At 36.7% G+C, this 18299-nt stretch overlaps 1 protein-coding gene across 4 annotated transcripts in view; it reads left to right on the top strand.

The window, feature by feature from the left end:
* The window catches only part of neurl4 (neuralized E3 ubiquitin protein ligase 4), a 113858-nt gene that overhangs the window by 52818 nt on the left and 42741 nt on the right, over nt 1-18299 (top strand). For all 4 annotated transcript variants that reach the window (XM_051925430.1, XM_028798364.2, XM_051925429.1 and 1 more), the window contains exons 6-11: nt 5976-6064; nt 7118-7190; nt 7281-7554; nt 14538-14719; nt 15109-15194; nt 15568-15730. In XM_051925430.1, the coding sequence (XP_051781390.1) occupies nt 5976-6064; nt 7118-7190; nt 7281-7554; nt 14538-14719; nt 15109-15194; nt 15568-15730 (867 nt within the window). The remainder of the gene's footprint in view (nt 1-5975; nt 6065-7117; nt 7191-7280; nt 7555-14537; nt 14720-15108; nt 15195-15567; nt 15731-18299) is intronic.

The raw sequence follows: 18299 nt of genomic DNA, 5'->3' as shown, positions 1-18299 counted from the left end.
TAGGACAAATTCAGAGAAAACTGCCCTGAGTACACCTGTACGTCAAAGTGCAGTGTAGTGAGAGAAAAAATAATAATAATTCTTTACATTTATGTAACGCTTTAACAACAACAAAAACTACATTTTGAACGGGCTGGCTGTTAGTTTTAGTAATGAAGATAGCAAGCTAATCATTCTAAATTATGAAAAGGCTATCATGAAAGTGATGTGCTAAAACAAATCTGCAAGATGTCACAGCACTGCACAGTGCCTGGAGTAAATTGATGTCAAAATTAGTGCGGGTAAAACAAACAGTTGCTCTTTTACAGTAAAATCAAATGTCAGCTTTTATCTTTGAATGACGCTTTTTAAAATTAATGTGAATTATATTCAAATAGCGATGTTCGAGGTGACCGACCTAATACATAATATTAATTAATTGTCCAGTTGTTATTCTTATATAGTGATTTTCTTGGCTGACCAGACTAGGTAAATTACACAAATTTATAAATTCAAAAGGGTAACAAGTTAAATGCAAAACACAATGCAAGGTACGCCCGGTGTCCATTAGGTTTACCTATCTACTAAACGATAGATACTATTCATGTTTTGCCTCTAGAACAGACTGAACTCTTTAAGGCATGGATTCAGAAAGGTGTTAGAACTATTATGCAAGTTTGTCCATGCTGACTCAAACTTGCAGTAACTGCATAGTAATATTATCTACCATACATTAATGCTGCAAACTTCCTGTTCCACCACATCCCAAAGGCATTATGTGAGATTGATAGCTGAGGATTGTGTAGGTCATTGGAGTAATATGAAGTCATTTTCATATTAATGGAGCCATCCTTAGATGAAGTGAGCTTTATGACACATCATTCTACTGAAAGTAGCCTATTTGTCATAAAGGGATCTTAACAGGTCTAATGTGTGCCTGTAAGACACCCAGGCTGTATGTTTTGACACAAGGCATAATGTGTCAATTAAGTATTTGAGTACTTTACACCAAATACAGATTGAAGTCTCAGAATGTTGCTAGGTGATTCTGCCCCTTCCCATTGTTGCCTCATTTTCCTTCTCTTAGCTGACAGAATTGGAACCTGGTGTAGTCTTCTGCTTCTGTAGTCCATCAGCTTCACTGATTGAAGTATTATACATTAATACATACTGTCCTGCATAGCACTATTTTACATAGCTTTTACATGAGTATATATTATGTTCTTAAGAATTACTTATGAACACTTTGAAATCACTTCTGTTGTGTTTGTCTAGCACCTCCTCACTTACCAGTATGATGATATAATACATATGATTTACCACTCGACTCATCTTGATGTAGTCATGCAAGACATCAAGCTTTTTGGCCATGTACCCCAACACTATTTTTGGCACAGTAGACCTGAAAACCCTCCTCTTTAGGCCATTTTGGAGAAACAGTAAAGCTGCTGCTTTTAAAACTCCAAATAAATGCTCAGTTTGTGATATGTTAATTTCGAATGTGTTCCATATTTTTGAAATAGAAAAAATGGCTATAGAGTATCAGAGGATTAGACTAAGAGCTATGATTATTTTTAAAATGCCTATTGCTGTTATGTCAAGGTATCACGTCAGTTTTAGCTATAAATAGGATTAAAGCAAGATATTTTAAGCAGAAGTGCTGCACACTGAGACATGTGTTGTGTCTTTATCACAGTTTATCAGTTGCAATGGACTACCCCTACATTATTAATAAGCAGAGCTTGCTATACCAAAATCTCATTGGCTGACCAAAACTGAAATATGAATGATAATAGAAAAGTCACAAAAAACAGATTTCTGAAATGCTGTATGCTTATTGTTAATGGGGAACAACAGCTTGTGAACACTGAACCACATACATCATGTATAACTTAAAGGCTAATCTTTGTGGAGGAATATTTTGGACATACATACATAAATAAAAGTACTATGAAGATGTGCTCATAAATATGTCATGAAATGCAAGCATAAATAAATAAATGTGTTACAAAATGTGTTTTTGTTGCTTATGTAGTTTTTTTTAATTTTATCCATAATATTCCTCCAAACGCATCATGAAATATGACTTGAAATAAATCTGTCACTTTCACTCATCAAAGTTGAGAGGGTGGGCTGCAACACATACTGTGTTTTGATTAGTGAATCATCTTCTATATATTATGCCAATTCAATATATGCGTGCACAAGAATTAGATGTTTATGAAATAGCACAAGAATTAATTTAAAAAAATGCTTACTACCAGTGATGGAATGGATTCTGCCGAAGTTATCCATATTTCAGAGAGAAAATTGAAGATTTATCAGAAGAAATTACAATGCTGCCGACCCTTTTAGACTACGATATCAAGGAAACTGTTTTTGGAAACATCAAAGAATTAGTACAGTGGACTAGGCTGCATGCCAGTTCAGATGACGAAGTTACCTGCCCTGGACACCCATCCTTTGACATTGCAGATGAGTCAATAGAACAATTTCTTTTATGCAGTTTAAAAGTTAGTCAGATTACAGTTCTATATGGTGTCCCAGTGAAGGTGAATGATCCAGTGTGAGATACAGTGAGCTGCACCTGTATCAGTTAGACACTTTGACACAGAAAGCCCAAAGCAGCGCCAGCTGTAAAGTTGTTTGAAAAAGTAGCTGCAAATATTCACATGACTTTAGACTCATAAAACAAGGGTCAAAACATTCAGTTCCAGAATATTAGTTGGTGCAGCTTTGGACTTTCCATGTTTGGAGAAATATTGCAGGAATATTACAGAAAAATTAAATAAATAAGTAAAAAGCATATTTCATGACAAATTTATTTATGCTCACGTTTCATCACACTTATTTATTTTTGCTCACATTTCACAGAACTTTAATATATTTGCACATTTATGTATTTAATTAATTTTGTCAGAACTATTCCTTCTTAAATCTGGGATTAATAAATTATTAATACAATGTTTTATGAATGGATTTCTGGTGTCTCTGGAGCTCATGATAATAAAATATATGAAGTAAGAAAAAATGCTGTTAAATGGAATTCCTTAAAACAACTTGATGCATAAGAACAAAGTTTCAGGAATGTGAAAAAGGTCAAATGTTGCATTGTGAAAAGGCTGGTAGGACATTGTGGCTTTGGCTTAATTACGTGATTTCTAATTGCTGATCTCATCACTGCAGGATGTCTATAAAACACGGGGGTATGACATTGTAATGAATTTCCAGCACAATTTCACATTTCAAAATATTGCAAGCGCATCCCTTTTTCTGACCGTCAATAACATGCTTCCTGAAGGAGTGGGTGCCTAAGCGATGGCACCATCAGACAGACAAGTCTCTCTCCTGTTTTTAGGTCCAAAAATACCCATGTTCCTTATTCCTCGTAGCTGCATTTATATGCATTGTACTTCTGGATGAGCACTCGTTGAATGTTAGATGTCCTGTGCACACAAGCACGCCCCTATGGCTTTATACAAAATTAGAGCTCATGGCGAGCCTCCAGCCCTGAACTAGCACATGTTCCTCGCAATAAACGATAAAGGAAGATTAATTGCTAATAATAAATAAGTCTAAAGTATTAACTAGGTTTTGTTAATTTATTTCATGCATTTAGTTACCATTTCATACTTATGTTAAAAGATGCAGAATTTATAGGTTCCATTAAACAGCTTCAGCAGAGGAAAATTAATTTCTTTAATGTTTTTGCACTATTCAAGATATTTTTTACATTTGTTACTTTAAATTTTAGGTTGTTTAACTTTTAATACCTCTTACTTGAGGTAATAGAAAGAAACAGTGATTCAGTTGTTTAGTAAAGATCATAAACTATTCGTATAATAGTTCTACAGCATTTTGCCTGAGTGAATTTTTCTCTGGGTTCTCCGAAATTTTTTAAATCTTGCTTTCCAAAGACGTGTATTTTAGGTTAATTGGTAACATTAAATTCACTCCATGACTGTGATAATAGATGTGTATGTGATGGAGCCCAGTGCTGAAGTGGCATCACATCTGGGGATGCCTCCTGCTTGAGTAAAGAGTTGGCAAGGTTGACACTAGCACCCTCATGACCCAGAACTTGATAAGCAGGCAAAAATAATCAATAGATGGATTACTGTGTTTTGAAATTAGGCTTAGAACAGGGCCCAAGAATATTTGTTTGGGTGGTGAAAACGGATCAAGTGTAGATAGAATAATGGCTGTAGTAGTTGGGTGTTAACACTGTGTTAGCCATTATGGATACAATTAAAAGTCAAGCAAATTAACATTTTTTATTGGCTAACTAAACTGATTACAATATGCAAGCTTCTCATCCACTGCCTCTCTGAAAGAGTTACTTAATTACGCCACTGAAATATTGTTTGGTTTTAAAATAAACTAAGTGGTTTTTTTTTTTTTTTGCTTAATAATTTACAATATACAGGTATCTTACATGCAAGTTTGTTACAAGTGACAATTCTTATTAATCTTCTATTCATGTGGTATATACTGTAATTGCGGTCTTAACTCTGTGCTAGTGAGATAAAAATGTAATTCAATTAAACTTATTTGCCCACTTTCTGATTTCCTATATTTTTTTCCAAGTTTTTGACACTGGATGTTTTCATCAAAATATATTAGGTAATAGGCAAGTTATTAAAATTCTGTAATTTATTAAATGAACAAAGTTATCTAGCACTAACTAGCATTGTGTTAAAAGTAATTGCCATCATACACATAACTGGTTGTGCCATCTTTAGCTACAGTGACTCCAACCAGAACCAAACCGTAATTTAATATCAGTCTTCCATGCTATTTTGGAGGAATTTTCACCCACTCTTGCTTACAGAACTGCTTTAATTTAGAAGTGTTAAGTTTTCAACCATAAGCTGCTCATTTCAGGTTCTCCTACAGTATCTATGGTGATGAGATCTGGCCTTTTAATAGATTCTACCTTGATTTAGTTGATCAACTTTTCAGACATTCTAATGTGGACTTGCTTTTGTATTTGGATCAATGCTTTGCTTCGTGACCCAGCTTCAAATTATGGATGGTTATAACTGGACATTCTCCCAGATGGCTTGGGGGATTATCCAGATGCTTCCTGCAAAATGGGGGAAAAACTTGTTTTTCTTAGTTGGGAGTGGCTTCTGCTCCTTTTTATTCTCTAGTGAAGCTCATTTTTGCACATTATCTTTCTGATTGTAGAGTCAGAAGCAGCCTGCAGTTCTTTGGATTTTTTTTATTCTTTATGACATCCTTAATTTTATGTTGCACTCTTAGAGTAATATTGTCAAGGTAGCCACTCTTGGTAAGATGCACCATTGTTCTATGTGTTTTACATTTCGAAATGATGGTTTTCAATGTGGTTCAGGTACAGATGCAAAGTCTTGGAATTGGTTTGTAGCACGTTTCAGACTGACAGATATCAACAACTTTTTTTCCAGTCCTTTCAAGAATTTCCTTTGATCATTAAATCCTTGTTGAATCTTGTGTAAGTTGACTCTGATGGTAAGCATTAAATAAGTGAGGTTTATAAAGAGTGGAGCTGGCTGTAATCAAGCTCGGCTAGCTCTAATCATTCCTTTAACTGGGTAGATTTAACTAATTTTTCTCACAGTACTGGCTGGTGTTAGATATCTTTGTTCATTAAATGAATAATTTTATAAATGTGTTATTAATTTGTTTGAGTACCCTTTATCTAATCATAGATTTTGATTGAATACCTAAAAAAATCAATAATAGAGGAAATCAGGAAAGAGGAAAAATAATTTTCAAAATAAACTTAATATATTAAAAAAAATGACAATATTAACCAGGTAGTGCATGTTTTTTTTTACAACATTTAGTTAGCTGTGAAATTGGTTGTTCATTTTTGTAGACTATAATCCTACAAACATATTTGATTATTTTAAAAAAGGAAGAGAAAACAAGCATAACTATATTGTGTGTAGCATAACAATTAAACTGAACTTCTAAAAAGGGTGTCACAGTGTTCTTGTGCCTAACTGTAGGTACCATCATGATGAGTGGCAGTGGCATTCTTACCAATGGGAAGGGAACACGCCGGGAGTACTGTGAGTTTAGCCTGGATGAGCTGCAGGTAAGGAGGGCACATTCACTAATAAGAATCCTTCGTCATGCTTGCATAAATTTGTCAAATTGCTCAGGTTGTTAAAAATATCCAGCTCAAAAAATTCAGGAGAAATGAAATTAAGGAAAATCGGACACAGTATTGTACAGTTTAACAAAACTTGATTTCTGTATTTTACAGGTGTGTTTGACTACAAAATCATGTTAGAAGTTTTGTCTCCAAATGCTGATGATATCTATTTTCAGATAAATACATAATAATTGCCAGGTTTACTCAGAATGACTAACATAGTGTTTTTTTTTTTTTTTTGTAAACAAAAGTGCACATGATGTAATATCACTAAATCTCTAGAAATAAAATAAATGTACACCTCTTCAGTCTAAAATTGAACCTGAGTGCATATACTATTTATTCTAAAATTGAACCTGAGTGCATATACTATTTATTCTGTTAGGTCACAATATAACAGATAGGCAGTAAGGTAATAGCAACTAAAGGCAAACAAGATCAATAGGACATACTCTAATGAAAGCTCTTCTACTCCTAGCCTTGACCTTTAAGTTTGATAAATGTAATGCACATTCTAGTAATGCATGCTGGAAAGTGGATGGAAACATGTTTACTTCGATGAAACAAATCATGACCTTGTGGAAGAAATCCCGAACAGTTTTAGGTTTTCATCCTCAATGGGCATTATTTAACATTTCCCTTATGTGAACAGTGAGTCACCAATCTTCTTGAACCGTGCTGCAGCTATACGCTGTAACTTTTCTGTTGTTCATATCTGCAATTAAACCTCCCTGTTTATTTTCTTGCTTTCTGCACTTCTTCCTCATATAGGTGAGGCTCAGCTGTGAGAACAAAAATGTTATTACTGTCACTTTAGCAGTCATACTGTATCAGTGCTGTAAATGACAGATTGCATCTGAATCATTAGAAAAATAAAATTAATGATCCAAGTAAAACTCAACCTTAAACAGTATGGGAAGTAAGCAAGTGTTGGAGCAAAAGAAAACTTTATCGTGGCCTGGTTTTTAATGTGAAATTTGTTTCTTTTTGAAGGAGGGAGATCACATTGGACTAATGAGGAAATCAAATGGAGCACTGCATTTCTACATTAATGGCATTGACCAAGGTAAAGTGAGCATTGTAGTTCTGGATACAATGTAAAAGTGAATCCATGCTTCACATATTTATGAATTTTTTGCCTGTTGTCACCATTCAGGTGTTGCTGCCACGCAGACTCCCACCGTAGTATATGGGGTTGTTGATTTATATGGCATGGCTGTCAAGGTTACCATTGTCCACAATCACAATCATAGTGACCGTCTGAGACGAAACAATGCAATAATGAGGGCGTTATCCCCTGATGTGGGTCGGAACCGTACTGCACTCCATCTGTCTACTGATTCTGATGTCCCTGAACGGCTCCTCTTCCATTCCAACTGTGGACAAAAGGCAGCCATCATCAATGATGGGAAGACTGCCTTGCGACCTCAGTGAGTACATAGAGTAGTTGTTTTTTCTTTCCATTTTAGCAGATGCAAAATTGTGAGAAGAAAATTGGAATGTGTCCATTAAATTTTAAGAAAATTGTTTATAGTTATTTGAAGACCTTTACATTATAGCATCATAAACAAAAACCAGGAAGCGATTATTCAGTCCATCAATTTGTCTAATATCTAAGTTACAGTTAGGTCCATAAATATTTGGACAGAGACAACTTTTTTCTAATTTTGGTTCTGTACATTACCACAATGAATTTTAAATGAAACAATTCAGATGCAGTTGAAGTACAGACTTTCAGCTTTAATTCAGTGGGGTGAACAAAACGATTGCATAAAAATGTGAGGCAATTAAAGCATTTTTTAAACACAATCCCTTCATTTCATGGGCTCAAAAGTAATTGGACAATTGACTCAAAGGCTTTTTCATGGGCAGGTGTGGGCAAGTCCGTCGTTATGTCATTATCAATTAAGCAGATAAAAGGCCTGGAGTTGATCTGAGGTGTGGTGCTTGCATGTGGAAGATTTTGCTGTGAACAGACAACATGCGGTCAAAGGAGCTCTCCATGCAGGTGAAAGAAGCCATCCTTAAGCTGCGAAAACAGGAAAAACCCATCTGAGAAATTGCTACAATATTACGAGTGGCAAAATCTACAGTGTGGTACATCCTGAGAAAGAAAGCAAGCACTGGTGAACTCAGCAACGCAAAAAGACCTGGACATCCACGGAAGACAACAATGGTGGATGATCACAGAATCATTTCCATTGTGAAGAGAAACCCCTTCAAAACAGCCAACCAAGTGAACAACACTCTCCAGGGGGTAGGTGTATCGATATACAAGTCTACCATAAAGAGAAGACTGCATAAAAGTAAATACGGAGGGTGCACTGCAAGGTGCAAGCCACTCATAAGCCTCAAGAATAGAAAGGCTAGATTGGACTTTGCTAAAGTACATCTAAAAAAGCCAGCACAGTTCTGGAAAAACATTCTTTGGACAGAAGAAATCAAGATCAACCTCTACCAGAATGATGGCAAGAAAAAAGTATGGAGGAGTGGAACAGCTCATTATCCAAAGCATAGCACATCATCTGTAAAACACGGTGGAGGCAGTGTGATGGTTTGGGCGTGCATGGCTGCCAGTGGCACTGGGACACTAGTGTTTATTGATGATGTGACACAGGACAGAAACAGCCGAATGAATTCTGAGGTGTTCAGAGACATACTGTCTGCTCAAATCCAGCTAAATGCAGTCAAATTTATTGGGAGGCGTTTCATGGTACAGATGGACAATGACCCAAAACATACAGCCAAAGCAACCCAGGAGTTTATTAAAGCAAAAAAGTGGAAAATTCTTGAATGGCCAAGTCAGTCACATGAGCTTAACCCAACTGAGCATGCATTTCACTTGTTGAAGACTAAACTTCAGACAGAAAGGCCCACAAACAAACAGCAACTGAAAGCCGCTGCAGTAAAGGCCTGGCAGAGCATTAAAAAGGAGGAAACCCAGCATCTGGTGATGTCCATGAGTTCAAGACTTCAAGCTGTCATTGCCAGCAAAGGGTTTTCAACCAAGTATTAGAAATGAACATTTTATTTTCAGTTATTTAATTTGTCCAATTACTTTTGAGCCCCTGAAATGAAGGGATTGTGTTAAAAAAAAAAGCTTTAGTTGCCTCACATTTTTATGCAGTCATTTTGTTCACCCCACTGAATTAAAGCTGAAAGTCTGCACTTCAACTGCATCTGACTTGTTTCATTTAAAATTCATTGTGGTAATGTACAGAACCAAAATTAGAAAAAAGTTGTCTCTGTCCAAATATTTATGGACCTAACTATATATCGCTTCTAGATACTGTACTTTTTAAAAGTTACCAAGGTTTCTGCTTCAGCTAAATGTCTCTTGATAATTTGTTTCAGGCTCCCACAATGCTTTATGAGAAAAAAGTGCTTTCTGTCATCTGTCACAAATGAACTTCTTCTTACTTTACACTGATGTCCCCATATCTAAGTTATACATTAAACAATTCTGTGAAAATATCTTGTTAAAGACATTTAAATTGTGTCATGAAAAAATGTTTTCTAAAAAAACCTACAAAGTACATGAAACAATCAGAAAAACTGAACCATAATGGGTTAACTACCATTAAGAAACATTAAGATTTAACAGTTTGCAAATTACAAGTATAATGTTGGTGATTCCTCTGCACCTATGCTTATATTTTATTTTTAGTTATTATAAATACTTTGATACTATCATTGGATTTCTTATAGTCGAGATAAAATTAGACTTTCACTGGCTTATGATGCTTGTCTTAAACTACTAAAAAAGTTCAAGCTGTTCATGCTGCAACTTAAGAAACAGGCTGACTGGTGGAATGTGTGTCTTAGGATTTTGAAGGTTGATCGGTAATGTGTGTGTGCGTAAAGGGCTTACAGTATAGATGATCCCACCTGTATCTGAAAGGACTGAGTTGTATCAGGCTGCATTGAGCTGGAAATGTCATATATAGTAATATACCATGGTTTGTTCCTGCCTTGCACTGTATGCTGGCTCGGATAGGCTCCAGCACCCCACCCCACCACCCTGTTCAGGACAAACAATGAAAATAACAAACTAACCACAACTTATAAATTCAATTTGTCATGTCACTATAGGAACAAATCCACATTTTGTGTTCTGTTTTTAACAATACCAATCTGTGTGATTAAGCAGGCCTAATATTATGTTAAAGTTATAGAAATTACTGCTCTATTCTCTGGTAAAAATAAACCCTGAACTCTTAAATTGTCTCTGCTGAAGTTATACTAAAAAATCGCTCTAAATAGTAAAAGCAGCAAAAGATGAGACAACACTACAGTTAAAAATGAGAGACAACACTTTTAACTGTTTAAGACAAGTTAAATTTAGAATTTATCATACTTTAAAAGACATTTGCTACAGATCTTATAGAATAACAGTTGTCTTTTACCTGTGATTTTTTGAGTTCATTCTATGATTTGTATCTGAAAGTTAGAATGATACATGTTGTGGGTAGTACAAAGTATTTTTTAATGTTATTTGTGGAGAACTATTCAGAGGTCAATACAATCAATATAAGTATATACTTCTATACAAGCTGAAAAAGAAGTAGACTTAATATTAATTTTTTACTTTTATATAGTGCTTTTCTCACTACTCAAAGTGCTCTCCATACAGGGAGGACCCAAGAAGCAAACCCACAATCTCCTTGCTGCAAAGCAGCAGCACTACCACTGCACCACCCGTGAGGTTGCACAGTACATCAGCTTTGCCATCCCACTTTCCGGTTGTGCTGATCTCCAATTATATAATCTTTTGGTTTTCAACTATGCCACATGACTCAAAGGCACAACTTGTGTACCTCTCATTAGCGTTCAGATGAGTAGCATAGCCATGGTGGGTGATTGCTCCCCACTCAGAGCCCCCACCCACCCATTCAATTTCCACTTTGCCTTTGTTTGGCCGCTGATGGTCAAGTTCTATAAACCATCTTATCTTGGTGAAATTTTATTTGCATACCTAGTTTCATATATGCCTATCCACCAACAAATGTTTGGCTACGCTTCTGGGTCAGATAGCATAACCTTACTGACAAGTACAAAATGCAGAGCCGGTCCAGCTTGAGTGATATTTAAATAATCTTCCTTTAACGATCAACTTGCATGATAAGCTTGTCACAGATGTGCGAAGATATTTGTGTGGCAGGTTACACGGACACAACCAGTCCATCTTGTTTAAGTAGCAGCATATTAACAGTTTTTCCTTTCATTCATGCCTAGAGCCTCTGAACTACAATGTGTTCAACATCAGCTGACTCTTTCAAACATAAAATTCAACTGGCTTTCACCCATTTTAGAAAGTTATTTGACAAGAGAGCCCAGTCTGAAGTAGTTATCATATTTATTAAAGGATATGTTTGGTATTTTTAAATTGAGTTATTTATTCACAATCATGGTATACATTAATTTGCCACATGAAGTTGTGTTCTAAAGTAAAGCATATTATATACAGTTTATAAAAATAATTCACCCGTTCTTGCCTTTTACAATGGAGGAGAAGGCTGTGCCATTGAGGAGTTATAATAGCTAACCTGGCACACTCCCATGTGGGCAGCACAGGATTACTTATTTAACAGGTACTGTGAAGTTTTAAAGGGGACAAATGACAACATATTCGAAATGTAATACAGTGGAACCTCGGTTTGCGAGCATAATTCGTTCCAGAAACGTGCTCGTAGTCCAAAGCACTTGTATATCAAACTGAATTTCCCCATAAGAAATAATGGAAACTCAGATGATTTGTTCTACAACCCAAAACTATTCATATAAAAATGATTAATACAAAATATCAAGTAAAAATACATAAAACAAATTAACCTGTACTTTACCTTTGAAAAGAATCATGGCTGGTGTGAGTGAGTTCCTAAACTCTTGTGGGATTGCACCCAACGGGACGACACGCGGAAGAGCGTCCCAAAGCAATCGCAGTCTCCCAGCACTGTAGCAGTTCACCGTAAAAGCGAATCCGAAAAGATCGCGGACATGCGCCTGCCGTCGATGGGTGATACAAGGAACATTATAAATGTGCTGGGCCCTGCCTGACTGCTGTGTCTGTGTATAGGAGAGCGCAGATCCTGCTACAATAAATAACCGCGCTGTTGCTGTTTCAAGCTGAATAAAGCTGGTGTTGCTAAAGTACTGAGACTCAGCTTCGTGTTTTAGGGTGCAAGACAGGGACTCACACGTCACAGCACACACACACACACACACAGAGTCACAATGCTAAATGCTGTTGTAAACAGTATACGCTTGTACGGATGTTGACTATATGAGTGAGGCACGCCGACTCAGACGGAGAATAGGAGACGATTGCCCACAATCCTGCAGCGAGACAGAGAGAAGAACCATCAGCTCAGTTGTGATCACATGACGCTCAGCAGACAAAGCGTATACATACTACTCGTTCTGCAAGACCTCGCTCGTTTATCAAGTCAAAATTTATTAAAAATTTTTGCTTGTCTTGCAAAACACTCTTAAACCAAGTTACTCGCAAACCGAGGTTCCACTGTATATGCCATTTTTTAGATTTAAGTTTATACTGTATGACTGTCCTTGCAGCTGATCTATAATAATATTCAAACAAGTGTCTTTTTTTCTTTTTCCAATCACTGTAAACATGATAACATACATGGTAAGTTAGCCAGTTAATGTGTACCTGCGTTTGGCCTAAGCAGTTATCACGTGAAATTTAACTTGGGGATCCATCTGGTCAAAAACCTGTTAATAAAAACTGCCAGAACACGATTTAACTCTCTGCTGGTGCTCATTTGAATATACATGCAATAATAGCTGGTGTGACCTGAAAGTAACTGGTGCGCAGGCTGTGGCAGGTTGTGGTTACGTGATATATAAATGGTAGGCATGAGACAGTAAGTTGCATATGCACCAAATTGTTTCCCAGAGAAAAAAATAGACCATATCCCCTCAGGGGCTCTGTATGAGTTTGTAGACTACTAACTGTAAACATAAAGCACATACCTAAACCATCCCACACTCCTTTAATAAATAAAACCCACCAGTGTGCTTTTTACATTAACCACACTACAACAGATGTAAGTGACGTCAAACTGAAATGCAATAGCCTTTCTAAAGTCATCTTTAAGTTGCCCCAAAGCACACTTGAAATTTTTTAATCTAACTTTATCTTGTATGTGCGTGAAAGTATCTCACACATACGTGAAAACATCTCGTACATATGTAAAGTATCCCATACGTATGTGAAAACGTCTTGTGTGTACAAGGTATTTTCATGTACGTACAAGATAAAGATAGTACCGTAATTTTTTTCACTGCGGTTCAGTGTTTTTGTAGCATTCAATCTAAACCATCAACTGTCTTATATTACTTTCTGTTACCAGTCTCCTTGGTGGGGCCCACCACAACATCTAGGGAAATTTGTAACAAAAAAATAAAAAGGCAGAACAGTGCATGCTTTTCCGAGGCACCTGAAAATAGGCACTACATAAATTAATCTCAAATAATTATTAGTCAAAGCAAACTTTGTCATCTCAACCATATACAAGTATACAGATAGACGAAATTTCGAAGCTCAGGGTCCACAGTGTAGCAACATGAAGTGCAAATAAAAAAAATAATATTATGCATTTTAATGCAAATGGACAGTAAGTCGGTTGTAACATCTGCACCCTAATTTGTAGAATTTAATTTAAACGTCGACATAAAGTGATCTTCATCTAAATGCATAGATCTGTAATCAATCTTAACACAAACCTTGAAACCAGTATAGTCCAATAGAAGATCTTACATTCTCTAAAGAAGATTTGCATGTTCTGGAAATGTTATTACTAAACTACTACTGTGAGTTGCTTGAAAATGAAAATGCATTTTGTTTTGACAGCTGTTCTACATTACAAGTATCCGCTTAACTTCTGAGTGTTGTAATTTTTGCACTATATACAGCACATTGATATATAATGGTTAATTGTGTTTAATGTTACTACTTCTTTACATTTTTAAGTTGTTAAATTCCTTTTTTAAAGTGATTTGCTAAAAAAACTGAGAATTAGAATTTCTGTTTACTTTTTTAGAAAAGATTTATGAAACGGAATTTTCTCATTTCTTTCTTGTATTTTCCTACTGATTATCGTCTACTGCAGCAGATTGAGTGCCACAGATTTGTTCATTTTGAAATGCCTGAGGACCTTGTCAAATGCCAAAACAGACAACTTGTTGATTTTTAAATGAGCCGTTCTTATTTATTTAACAATTACTGCTGTGTTTTTTGCACTCCACTAAAAATGGTAATGGTTGGCAATTTAGTTAACATTTAATTAGTGGACATTTCACCTTTTATGATTGATCTGATGGTCATACCATAATTTTAATATTTAAAAAAACAAAAAAAGGAACAAAAGGTCTTTTGTCGTATTCTTCCCAGTGCCACAGATGATTTCAACCATGGCGTGGTTCTCAGTAGCCGCCCTTTACGAAGTAATGAGGTCTTCCAGGTACGCATTGACAAGATGGTGGACAAATGGGCTGGCTCAATTGAGATTGGTGTCACCACACACAATCCAGCCTATCTACAACTGCCTTCTACCATGACAAATCTCCGCTCTGGTGAGTAGCTAAAATAAGCTAAAAAAAAAAAATTCTGCCTTTCCATGTTTTCAGGAGGTGACAGACTAAAATAATTTAAGCTGAATTTAATAGCTAATAAAGTCCACACAGGATATTACCTGAATAAAGTAATAAAATTTATTCTGTGTGACAATCAATGTTAATTTTTACCTGTTCCGATCCTTTGTGAAAAATGTGACTATTCATTAAATGTACGTACTGTAAGTATGTAATGCTACATTGATTACTTTCAACTATAAATGAAAAATAGTATAAAAATATTTATGTAAAGTTTTTTTCATGTCCATTTTTGTGGCTTTTACCATGGATATATGTAAATTAGGCTTATGAAAAAATGTCAAGGTATTTATGTGCGTATCTGGTGGCAGGAACCTGGATGATGACAGGCAATGGAGTTATGCACAATGGGACCACGATTCTGGATGAATATGGACATAATCTTGACCGTTTAAAGGCAAGTAGTGGGCCGTAGTCAAAACAAATATATTTTAGCTACATCACTCACTTTTACATGAAGAAATGAAGTGTAGCATCTCATTATTTTTTATATAACAGTGTCTCTTTTTTGTCAGTTAAGAAACACATTATATTAGTTGTTGTGCGCCCCATAATTATTTTCTTATATGATAAATGCAGTATTTATGGCTGTAAATTAAAATGTTCTTTGTGTTATTGCACTGGGGTTCCTGAGTATTTTAAATTGTGCTTCTCAGAGTATTTTGAATATTCCTTCGATAGAAGACTTGTTCCAGTTTCTTTTGGTGATTTGCAGAATCATTTTCGTTTAGATATCCTTAAGATTAATGTCATATAATTTACCTTTACAGGCCGGTGATACTGTTGGTGTGGTTAGGAAAGATGATGGTAGCCTACACTTTTTTGTAAATGGTGTGGCGCAGGGCCCAGCAGCATGGAATGTTCCTCCAAATGTCTATGCAGTAGTGGATCTTTATGGACAAGCAGCACAAGCCACCATCATGGATGACTTGGGTAAGCAACATTCAGATATATAAAGTGTTAGTTGTATGTAAAACATTAGAACAGTGTTGACATTGCTAGACCATTCAGCCTCTATAAAACTTGCCAATCCTCCCCTCCCAATTTCTCCAAAAAAACATTAAGTCCTGTTTTGATGGTCTCTGGGTCCACAGCTCTTGAGGCTGATCCTCCGATTAGCCACCCAGTCTCACTGAGATTGCGCCGGTGGTGAACCAGCTGATGATAGGAAAGGCTGCATGAATCTGCAGTGTCCTGGGTGAACATCTCCAAGCTTGTGGTAAGGCAGTCTTCCTGGCATTGCAAGCAATCCTTGCTTCCATTTGGGCGATGACGTTCATCCCAACTAACTGGAAAACAGGACTAGTGATCCCTATCTACAAAGGGCAGGGTGATCGCCTGGATTACGGTAAATTCAGGGAGATAACAGTGCTCTCGGTGGTGGATAAGGTCCTTGATAGGGTCATACTCAATAGGATCTGTGATCACTTGCTCACCTGTCAGTGACTGGAGCAGTCTGGTTTTACACTTAAGAAGTCTACCATCGACTGCATCCTGGCACCGAGGGTTCTCATCAAGTGCAAACATGAATGCCGCCAGAGTTTCTTTGCAGCCTTTGTTGAGTTTCATAAAGCGTTTGACACCGTTAATCGAGCTGCCCTGTGGGACATCCTGCGACTTCGCTCTGCCCCCCCCCCCCCCCCCAAAGTCTCTGGATGTCATGGCCGGCCTGTACAATGGTACTGTGAGTGCAGGGCAGAGTGGATGCAGAACCTCTGCATTTTTCCTAGTTGATTCTGTGGTTCGTCAGGGGTGTGTTCTTGCTCCTACCCTGTTCAATGCTTGCATGGACTGGGTGTTGGGCAAGGTTGTGGGGTCTAGCGGCTGTGGAGCATCTTTTGGTGAAGAAAGATTCACAGATCTTTACTTTATCAACAGTGCTGTAATCTTCGCGGAGTCAGTAGAGGCTCTGATTTGTCTGAGTGTCTGGGCTTGCGAGTCCAGGATAAAAACTAAGATCCAGGCCTGTGACATGAGATGAAAACTGGACTCACTCCTTCGGTGCTGTGTCTCGTCACAGAATCCTTGAGTGTCGCTGGTGTGACTTTGTGTCGTGTGAGCAGTTGCTCACAGAATCCCTAATGAGGTATATTACCTACGTTGTGAAGGAGAGTCACTTACGGCACTATGGCCTTGTGGCGTGATTCCCCAAGGGTGATCCAACTTGTAGGATCTTCATTGTTGAGGATCTGAGCAACTGGATCAGGCCAAGTGGATGCCCACATAACACCTGGCTGTGGGAGATAGATGGTCATTTCTGGTGGGTGGGACTAGACTGCATGTCTGTCTGGTGGGTGTGACAACGAGCTGTACCAGTGCATGTTCCCCAGCCTGACCTGACCTTATTACTCTCTACCAAAACACTTAATGTATCCCATGTGTCTGTGGTTCTTTGTGAAGGAAAACGTCTTAAGTGATTGTGTGAAATGTACTCTTAATGAGTTTTCATGTTCTTGTTGAAAAACTTAGTAATTTTTATCCACCGTCCTAATTTACTTCATAATTCTAAAAAATGTAAATTATCTCCCCTTTTAGTCTCAGTTTTCCTAAACAGAAAAGGCTTGTCACCTTTAGTTTTTCCTCTTAACTCGCACCCTTCAATACTGGAATTAGCCTAGGCACTCGTTTTGGACTTTTTTTTAGTGTTTCTTTGTATTTTTTGCAGCCTGTAGATAGGGCTGGGCAATGTGGAAAAAATGTTTCACAATAATATTATTTTGTTTCAGAAGCTGAACATTACAAATGTACTATAGAACATTATACAACTGTATTCCAAGTAAATAAAAGGGGTATATATAATAAACTAAAATCTTAATTCTGACAAGTCAGAAGCTTGAAGTGTTACAGGAGAACACAAATAAAATAATAGAATTAAAAAGTCTCAATTCTGACCAGTCAGACACTTTAATGTTTTACAGAAGAACACACTCAATTTGTTGGTCAACGCCAAATAAATAAAATAAAATCTTAATTCTAAAATTCTCAAATCTTAATCTGAAATTAAAATATTAAAGCTGTATATTTTTTACTGGAGAACACAAAGTACATACTTTAGCCAGTTCCAAATAAGTAAAGTGGGTATTGATACAAATTAAAAATCTGCCTCTATACTGTATCCCCTTTCCTCTGTATAGATTCAAACTGTTTTAAATGGTGGGGAAACAAACCCACAAATAAACAGACAAAAAACATTCTGTATACATCCTCAGTACAAATTCGAGCAGCTTTAAAAGGTAAATGAAGGAGAACATAAACAAAATTGACATATTCACTCAATTGTGGCCAGCTTATGCTCTAAAGCAAAAAAAAGAAAGACATAAGAAATCCCTATTAGTGCAGCACTTGCTTGGGTCTGGGGCTGTAAAGTCTTGCATTGTGCATGCTCTAAAGGATGGCACTACTTCAGATGGTATAAAAGATTAGTGGTATTACCTGTCTTTGTGGGAACATGTTTTCAAAACAATTGGTAGTGCATGCTACTCTGCTTCTAGTCAGACTTTGA

The sequence above is a fragment of the Erpetoichthys calabaricus genome, chromosome 3 (assembly GCF_900747795.2).
Source record: "Erpetoichthys calabaricus chromosome 3, fErpCal1.3, whole genome shotgun sequence".
NCBI lineage: Eukaryota > Metazoa > Chordata > Cladistia > Polypteriformes > Polypteridae > Erpetoichthys > Erpetoichthys calabaricus.
The sequence above is the reverse complement of the archived record's forward strand: the minus strand, read 5'-3'. Positions and strand labels throughout refer to the sequence as shown.